Below are 9,567 nucleotides of genomic sequence, written 5' to 3'. Positions count from 1 at the left end.
TTTGTTTTTTAATTTAACGCCAATTAGCAACCAGGAGACCCTCTTGGTAGGTATTTTCTTCCTTGGGGTCAACACAACCGTCTCACCCCTTCCACAGGTTGGGAGGAAAGCAGGGCACACTGAACACTAACCGCACAGGGTATCTCAGCCCATGTCCAGCCGCTCACACCCCAATGGCCGTGTTGTCTGAGCTGGCTGTAGTCAAGCCTGATACTGCATCTTGGTTTCTTATCCACAAGAACCAAGCCATTCCCCTTTCTGTTCAGTAGGTGGGTTTTCTGTTACTTGCAACCAAGTTCCCAATTAACACAAAGTGACTGGTGTGAACCTGGGTTCGAGACTTCTCAGATTTTTATTTTAATGACAAAAATCACACAGGAAAGAACAAATTACAACTGACAAACTGGGGAGTGAGATGTGAGCTGGGAAACATGGGGAATGGGTGCCCACAGTCTCTGGGATAATTTCTGGAATCCTGGGTTTCCTTCCAGGGCTCCCAAGTATCCTGAGTGCGTCCTTGAAGTCCCCCAGGGTCCCATGGAGCGGAGTTTAACAACCAGCACTCTAGGCCTCGGGTTGCATTGTACAAGGCTGGACGCGCAGGGATGGTTCAGACAGTGGCCTCAACCTCGGTGGCTTCATCCTCCTCTTCCAACAGGCTGTAGGAGGCATGGCTCTGGCAGGGCCGCTGCAGTGGGTGAGCCAACAGCTTGGCCATACAGTTGTGCAGCTCGAGGGCTGGCCCAGCCAGTGCCACCTCATACTTGTAGCTGGTGCCCTTGGTATCCAGGCTGCCCATGAAGGCAAACATGTCCTGTGGGGCCAGGAAGGAGATCTTCAGGCGAGGGTTCCCCTGACGGGCCTTCCTTGCCCCTGGAGGGTATCCCAGAGGAGGGGGCACCAGGGGTGGGTTTTGAAGGGTGAAGAAGAGTTTGCCAGGAAGAAAACATTCTTGTGTTCAACAAACATTCCCTGCTAGCCACCCAGCATAGGGACACCGAGAGGTCTCAGTCCTGGAGCCCCCAGTCTGGAGATAGTAGGATGCAGACCACCCCGCAGCCCCCACGCTGATGTTCCTTGAGGAGCAGGGAAGGCTTCCCACAATAGGGACTTTTGGTTTAAATACTGAGGTATGAGTTGGAGCTGGTCTCTGTTCCCCCTGTTCACTGCTGGGTAAACTGGGGCTCAGAGAGGTAAATGGCTCACTCAGGGTCCCACAGCTAGATCAGGGCCCGTACAGGAATGACCAGCAGAGCCTGGGGAGGCAGTGAGGGAACGGTGCTCCAAGCAGAGGGCGCAGCCACAGCAGAGGCAGGAGGAGAGAGAAGCAGGAAGCGTAGGGGCTGAAGTGGGCAGGATCCCAAATGCCCTTCTGAGTTCCCAGCGGACGTACAGAAATGGCTGTTCAATGACTGAATGACCAGGATCCAGGAGGTGGGATCTCTCAGGCCCAGGGTAGGTGGGCTCTGAGTTACCCCATCCACCCCCACCGGCCACCCCCACCTGCCACGGCCTCACCTTCCAGCTCATCTCATCCTCCTTTTCGTCGGCGCCATTGTGGATGTAAACAACATCGAAGAAGAAATATGGGCACTGGAACATTTTCTGCAGGGGAAGAATACCAGCTTTTGGGATTCAGGTCACCCCGTGCCCCCAGGACCACGAATCTCCAGCTTCTGTCTTAAGACTCTGGGAACCGGCCAGCAGCTTCCCCAGCTCCTGTGCTCAGAGAGTCCCTCCCAGTGTCTCACCACCTTCTCCCAGGCCTCAGTCACCTTCATGGGCTCTGTCAGGGAAAACTGGGGCTGGCAGGGTGGGCGGCTGTAGACAAGGATGGTACGGACCACATATGGGGGTGGGATCGTCTGCACGTTCTCTGTGACTGGCAGCTCGGTCTTCTGTTGGCTGCACAGAGAGGGAACAGGTCAGAGCACACTCTGGGGGGCCCTTCCGTCATCACCCGGGAGAGCCTAGCTCCTGAGCTGGGCATGCAAACCCCCACCCGACCCCTCCCCAGTTCACTGCTGCCTCTGAGCCTTCCCACATGCTGTTCCCTCTGCCCAGAACGCCTCCTCAGCCTCACCCTCTGCTTGACCTTTCCTGCTCCAGCAGGAAGGCCTTGCTAAACCTGAAGTTGGAGCCTGCTTTGGCCGCCCTGAGTGTCCTGCATCACCTGGGGTTGGCCCTGCCCCCACCAGGTCAGGAAACTTTTAGGCAAGGATCTAATCTTATATGCTAAGCCAAGACACACTTCCCTACTCAGCCATGACTGGATCTCACACTGGGCAGAGAGCACTAGGCAGAAGGCTAAGGTCCTTCCTATGTAAAAAGCAAACCTGATCATCTACAGGAAAAATGCCAACCCTTTCATAGAAAAATAGGTAAAAGGAACAAATAAAATCATTGAGGGAGTTGAAAATGAATGAAAAAAAGGCTCAAAGAAAAGACTATCAGAGCAGCACGGAGGTAAAAAGGATCAATTTCTGGAACGGTACTTTGGCAATGTCTGGCAAAACCACCAGCACCCCCACTCCCCCTTAACCCAGCACGTCCTTATCCACTGCAAATTTATCCATTGGGTTCACGTGCAAAATTTGCTGAGTTGATTTTAACAAGTTAATGATGATAAAGGCAACACAAGCTCTGTGCCCAGCGTCAGGGACTGGCTGAAAATGGGGATTGGAAGCCCTGGCTGGCGTGGCTCAGTGGATTGAGTGCAGGCCTGTGAACCAAGCAGTCACTGGTTTGATTGCCAGTCAGGGCACATGCCTGGGTTGTGAGTACGGTCCCCAGTAGGGGGCGCATGAAAGCCAGCCACACATGAGTGTTTCCTTCCCTTCCTCCCTCCCTTCCCCTTTCTAAAAATAAAAATCTTAAAAAAAGAAAAGAAAATGGGGATTGGAATATTAGGGTCCACAAGCTAAGAATGGGTTTTATATTTTTAAATAATAGGAGGGAAAGAAATCAAAAGAATATTTCATGACATGTGGAAATGATATGAAATTCCAATTTTGGTGCTTGTCAATAAAGTTTTATTGGCACAGGGCCACACCCACTGCCCATAGGGTCTGCGGCTGCTTTCGGATTATGATGGCAGAGTCCAGTTGTTATGATAGAAACCATATGGCCGGCAAAGCCAAAACATTTACTACCTGGCTTTTTTAAATTTTATTTTATTTATTTTTAGAGAGGGGAAAGGAGGGAGAAAGAGAGGGAAATATCAATGTGTGGTTGCATCTCGCACACCCCCTACCAGGGACCTGGCCCGCAACCCAGGCATGTGCCCTGACTGGGAATCGATCCGGCGACTCTGGTTCACAGGCCAGCACTCCATCCACCAAGCCACACCAGCCAGGGCTACTATCTGGCTTTTTATAGAAGCAGCATGCTGCCTCCTGGGTAAAACAATGGTGTGGAAGACCACGAGACCACCATAAGCCTCATGCAGAGGGCGAGACAAAGGGAGGGGAGGACTTACATGAGACTGAAGAGGCCTTCCATATCTGGCAGGGATGCTAAGGAGAATGCCGGTGGCAGGGCACAGGTGGACAACTTTCTTTATCCGGATGCCAAGAGACCCCAGATGCCTCCGAACCTGGTGTCACTGTGTGGGAAACCTGTGTGATCCTAGCCTAGCCGCCTTTCTGAGCCTGCTTTTCCCTAGCGCAGATCACAAACTATGGGGGTGGCATCAGATGCCCTGAGGACCACGGTCGCTCAAAAAGTCCCCTTTCCCTCAGGGCCAGGGCTACTCTCCTTACAAGCAAACAGCCACGGTGTCCCTGTTCCTCTCCTCCCAACACTCTCCAGTTTTCTAATTCACAGGGATGATACTTGAAGTTTTGAGCTGCGTGTGAGCCTTGCATGTTCAAATTAGTATAAAGTATGATGGAGTGGTGACTGACTTTTCGGTCCCATACTGCCACTGATTGAGCACCCAATGTATAACTGGCTCTGCATGGTGTGCTCCCCCTATGGGTGTGGTTTTGACATCCAGAGTCCCAATCAGCTGGTTTTGCCTCTGTGCTATGACTTTCCTCCACAGCGACCCCTGGGGTAGGAGGTTCTCTGCTTCCCGTTTTACAGATAAAGAAACTGAGAGCCTGGGGAGCATCTGAGATCTTGCTTCCTGGCAATGTCATCAGTTTGGCTCAAATAAACTCTTGGAAGGAAGGGGGGAAGAAAGGAGGGAGGGAAGGAAGGAACTGAGAGCCAGAGAGGTGACTGGCCCCAGCTTGCTGCAGCAGAGCTGGGAACTGAACCCGAGCTGGTCTAGCTGGCCCCTGCCATGGCTCAGGCTGCCTGGGTTCTGGGGACGCCAGGCCAGGCCAGCTCCCACCTCCCCACCTGCCCCACCGGGCACCCCTGCCTGGAAGGATACTGAAGGTGGAGCAGGAGGCTGTCTCCAGGTCATAGAGGCAGCTGCAGAGCTCACGCGGGTCAGAGGTCAGGCCAGACAACTGTGGGGAAGCATAGGCCTCAGCAAGGTGCTCCCTGCCCCCAGAGGACCCCAGGACACCCCGCCTCATCCCCACCTCAGGGGACCCCAGGGTGCCCTAGCCTCACCCAGGCGGTGTCATCGTTCACCACCACCAGTGCAAACTCATGGCTTTTGTCAATCTTGTGTTTTGTCCGTACGAACATCTCAATCATCTTCTGGGAAACATTGAGAGCGTTGGTTTTAGAGCTGGGGAGGGACAGCGAGTGAGGGGGTTGGTTAAAGGTGGGGCTCCGTCCTGAGGAACTCTCCACTGGCCCCACAATGAGGCTCCTGCCCAGGTCACTCTGCAGGGAAGTGGCAGAGCCCAGCTGAAAACCTAACCTAGCTGACCTGCCCTCTCCAAATGGGTCCTTCTGGCCAGCCTGGGTCTCATATCTGATCCTTGAGAGGACCTCCCAGACCTCTGCTCAGCCACGGTGGCCAGGGGTGCCAGCAAGGGCAAGGCAGCATCTCCCAGAGCCCGTCAGGCCCTCTCCAGGCCCTGCTGCTTGACCCCACAGAAACCCACCCATTCAGGGCAAGAGCTTTGGGGTTAGCTTGAGTTCTGGCTCTGCCATATTCTGTGAGGTCTTAGGCAAGTCACTTTGCTTCTCTGAGTTTCCAAGCCATTACTGTGACGTGGTGCATGACAGCTCTCACATGCTTGGAACAGAGCCTGGTGGGCCACCACTGTACCATTACCAGTTCCTGTTGCTATATATACTCTGATAGCATCAGGCCCCGAGCCAGACCACAGTGGTCTAAGTCTCAGAGAGAGCCCTGTGTTTTTCGGGCTGGGCTCCTCCCATCTGTGGCTACACATTCAAGCCCTAAACTCCCTCTCACCCGTTGAACGACTCCAATTTTGGCAGTGACATTTCCTCCGACAGGTCCAGGCAGATGATCTGCAACGAAGTTGGAGGCGGGGTGAGGGCACTGTGACCGACAGCACCTGGGCCGGGGTGTTAACGCCAGGCCCCGCGTGCTTGGCCCTCTTTAAGCAGGCGTGTCTGAAAAAGTGGTAAGATGACCCCCAATTCCCAGCCAAGCCATCCACTTGGAAGGCAGTGACTCAGGGGAAAGAGCACTGGACTAGGAGTCCAAGTTAATGAGTGAGAATATGTGACACAGAAACAAAGAAACAAAGGGATAGTGGGTTGAATTGTGGCTCCCAGAAGATATGTTCACCTAGAATCTCAGATATGACTTTATTTGGAATTAGGGTCATTAATGATGCAATTAAACAAAGAAACTGAGATAAGATCATCTGACCCAGTGACAAGTGTCTTTATGATAAGCAGAAGAGGAGACACAGGACAGGGAGGGGAAGGCCACGCGAAGGTGGAGACAGAGGCTGCAGTGATGCAGCCACAAGCCAAGGATGCCTGGAGCCACCCAAGCTGAAAGAGTAAGGAAGGCTCCTCCCCAGAGCTTCTGGAGGGAATGGGGCCCTGCCACCACCATGATTTCAGACTTCTGGTTTCTAGGGCTCTCAATAAATTTCTGCTTTCTTAAGCCACCTAGTTTGCGGTAATTTGTTGTGACAGCCCCAAGAAACTCATACAAAAGGGCTATTTGCAGGGCAAATCCCAAAAGGCAAAAATGTTAACCCAAGGTTCTTAAAGCCTCAGAACTAACAGCCAAATTCCCACTTACCACCTTCTCTGGACAGTTGACCCTTGGCGTCCGCACCTGGACCTCAGGGGCTGGTGGGGGCACCTGCCAAGGCTTGGGGCCAGCTCCCAGAGGGTTGGATGTCCCATCATCAGCACTGGCCGCCTCACCCTCGCCCTCACTGCGGCTGCCCACACTGGCCTGGGCCCCCAGTGCCCGGTCCTCAGCCCCCTCAGGGTTGGAGCGAGTGCGGGGTCTTGGCTCCACTGACTGCTCCTCCTCCTCCTCCTCCTCTTCTTCCTCGGTGGGGCTGCTGGGTTCTGCCACCTCCATGGCTCCTGAGTGGCTGGATGAAGCAGGGATGGGGGAAGCCAGAATCCTGCCTTAGGGGTTTCAGAAACATTTGGTTACCTGGCAGGACAGGGTACTAGCTGATTACTGACTGAGTCACTCCTCTCACAGACTCAGTTTGCTCATCTGTAGAATGGGTGCCTTTATTCTTTCCAGCTAAGCCTCCACTCTGACTTATTTTCCTCTGCAGGGCTACCTCCACCCCCAGCCAGTGAGCACAAGAGGCCACTGCGAATGGCTCAGGTATGGGGACATAACCCAATACAGGCCAATGACGAGAAGCTCTTTCCAATAGTGCCATTAGGGTAAAGCAGCTCCTTAGAGTTGCAGAGCTGGGAATACAAGTCAGGAGTTGCTAGGGAGCCTCTTTAGCCTCTAAGAGAGGAAAGAGTCTTGACTAGATGATGCTCACCCAGAGAACAGTCGACAGGCTTCTGAGCACCTGGATCTAACTACACCTGGAACCAGTCTATAAGCCACTGACTCTCGTTTCTAGCTTAAGACAGAGTTGAGTTTTCTGTTACCTGATACTGAAAAGGGTTTGGTGAATAGAGGAATAATGACCTCTGGGATTCTCCCCAGTGGACGCTGGACTGCCTAGGAGGGGTCTGCACAAAGGAGGGGTGCGAATTTGGGTGTTACATGTCTCTTTGAGAAAAGATAGAACGCCAATGGAACAGCCTGCCTATTTGGGCAATGGGTGCGGGCTGCCCGGGGTGGTCTCTGAGCGCCTTGCAGCCCCCACAACCTCTAAGGAAAACAAAACCTTAGCTGTAGCAAGAGGGATGGACGCTAGACCGCAGGAGAAACCAGGGCTGGAGATGGAAGCTTCACGGGAGGCGAGGGACTGGGTCTGTGGGGCTACGGTAGCTAGGCCTCGAGGGACAAGCCCCTTACGCTTTCAACACCCAACTTCTGCTCACCGTAGCCTAAGCCTCCCTCCGTCTCAGCTGCCGACTCGCGCTACAAAGCCGCCATCTTCGCAGCCGGACGTGGTGCGGCACAGCCGCGATGCCTCCTGGGAAATGTAGTTCAGCAGGTCGTAGGGCGACCGGAACGGCGAACAGGACGCAGCTGCAGAGCCTTGGAAACTGATAGGCTGGACTCTTCTAGGAGGTGGGGTTTGGAAGGTGATGGACGGGAGTGGGACTGACTGGGGCGAGATCCGGAACGTAATTGGCTAAAAGCAAGATGAGGCGGAGTTTTTGTTTTTAGTAAAATCAGACTATCCGCGGGTCCGTGCTTCTACGGTGACGGGCTGGGATGAAGCGGAAGGGGTTTTCTGTGGACTAGGTTCTAAGCGATGGAGAAAGCTTAGTTTACAGGGTGAAAGGCTAGGTGGGACGGGATTGGGCGGGATTTAAAAGAGGCTGATTGATGGGTGAAGGGCGGTTTTTGCGGAATGAGGTGGGCGCGGCCTAGGCCCAAGGCTACTCCCAATTACTTAAATCTTATTTTACATATATTTGCAGAAATCAAAAATACTAAGTCAGGCCCTGACCACTGTGGCTCAACTGGTTGAGCATCGTACAACAAAGCGGAAGGTTGATGGTTTAATTACTGGTCAGGGCACATGCTTGTGTTGCAGGTTCCACCCCAGTCTGGTTTGTCCATGGTCACGCACAAACAGAGGTAACTGATTGATATTTCTCTCTAACATGGATGTTTCTCTCCTTCTCTTTCTCCCTCCTTTCCCCCTCTCTAAAAATAAAATAAAATATTTACAAAAAAAATATTAAGCCAGAAGACTTGACTTGAGGTGGTGAACAAACAATACAAAATACAGGTGATGTATTATAGAATTGCAATTTTATTGAAAGGACAAAGCCAGGCCCATTTGCTATAGTGGCACCATTTGTGAGCAGGCCTTGTTAAACATGCCTGCCATTTTGCTCTTCTGAGCTTAGGTCCCCCAGGATTGGAACACTACTGGAAAAGCAAGAGCAAACCGTGACTAACTACCCCCTACAGCCAAAGGCAAAAAATAACATTGGAGTGAACTGTAGCTTATGCAAAACCACTCAAAACCTCCTGTGTTGCAACACTTTCAACAGCCCGGGCCACACAATAGCAATCCCCCCACCCTTTTATAATCTAGTTATAATCCAATAAAAGCTCAAAGCCCCCACTCCTCAGTGCCGGTGTAGCTCTCCACACCATGCCCCTTTCCACTCTTGGAAAGTGAATAAAGACTTTGCTCTCTGCATTTTCTTCTTTGTGAATTCTTTCACAGCCTGCATCACCTACCACCCTTACATTTTGGTGGCCCATAAGGATGTATTCTCTGTCTCCCTCTCCTCTACCTCCTGAGTCTTGCAACTAGGATAACAGCGGGCAGTGGAAGCTTGACCCAGGCTTACCCCCAACCTTGTCTCTGTGAGGTTTGGAGAGAGGATTCTTATTCTTTTTTGTCTCTCCAGACTCTGCAGACAGCCTCCTCTTCACCCCCATATTACAGCCAGCAATTGGTAAGTCCTTGAATCTCAGAACGAAAACACTCACTTTGCGGAAAGTGATAGCTTAACCCCTCTTCTAGTTTTCATAAACCCTGGTGCCAAGCGTATCACCTTCCCGGGGTTTTGCCTGTGAGAGACGCCTCCGACCGTCTCACTGCTGGGTTTGGTCTGCTCTTAGACTCATGGATGCCTGACTCTGGACAGATCTTCGTGGTTTGGTCTGTTCTCGGGCTTGGGGATGCTCAGCTCTGGCTGCAGATCTCTAGGTTGTTTGAGATGGGGACGCCCATCTCAAACCTTCATCAGGCACAAATGAGAGGCACCTGATTGACATTTCTCTCTCACATGGATGTTTCTCCCCATCTCTTTCTCCCTCCCTTCCCCAATCTCTAAAAATAGAATCTTAAAAAAAAAAAAAAGCTAAGCCAGAAGACTTGACTTGAGGTGGTGAACACACAATGCAATATACGGATGATGTATTATAGAATTGTATGCCTGAAACCTGTATAATTTCATTAACCAATGTCACCCCAAAAAATTCAATAAAAAAGTTTAAAAAATACTATGCCAGAACTATTTCAAACCACCCTTCCTTTTTCACACACACTTCTCCTCTTAGCCTCACAACTGTTTAAACACTACTCTGACTTTTTTCCAAAGAGTTTG

General features: G+C 51.9%; 1 protein-coding gene across 3 annotated transcripts; it reads right to left on the bottom strand.

Moving 5' to 3' along the window:
* Positions 1 to 329: 329 nt before the first annotated feature.
* Positions 330 to 7,460, bottom strand: BABAM1 (BRISC and BRCA1 A complex member 1). Of its 3 annotated transcripts, none has more exons than XM_054578687.1 (9): positions 7,369 to 7,460; positions 6,137 to 6,477; positions 5,327 to 5,385; positions 4,567 to 4,687; positions 4,382 to 4,460; positions 3,479 to 3,503; positions 1,776 to 1,905; positions 1,519 to 1,605; positions 330 to 814 (listed from the first exon to the last, which is right to left on the bottom strand). In XM_054578687.1, exons 2-9 carry the CDS (start codon positions 6,425 to 6,427, stop codon positions 611 to 613), a joined length of 996 nt encoding a protein of 331 aa, XP_054434662.1. In that variant the 5' UTR covers positions 6,428 to 6,477; positions 7,369 to 7,460; the 3' UTR covers positions 330 to 610. The 3 variants fall into 3 exon arrangements, with proteins under 3 accessions (XP_054434662.1, XP_054434663.1, XP_054434664.1); XM_054578688.1 differs by having other exon boundaries at positions 6,137 to 6,473; XM_054578689.1 differs by having other exon boundaries at positions 6,137 to 6,440.
* Between the last annotated feature and the right edge of the window lie 2,107 nt (positions 7,461 to 9,567).

Source organism: Pteronotus mesoamericanus, unplaced genomic scaffold (assembly GCF_021234165.1).
Source record: "Pteronotus mesoamericanus isolate MK-2021 breed Mesoamerican mustached bat unplaced genomic scaffold, CSHL_Meso_final contig_502, whole genome shotgun sequence".
NCBI lineage: Eukaryota > Metazoa > Chordata > Mammalia > Chiroptera > Mormoopidae > Pteronotus > Pteronotus mesoamericanus.
Note: the sequence above shows the minus strand (reverse complement) of the source record. Positions and strands in the feature narration are given on the sequence as shown.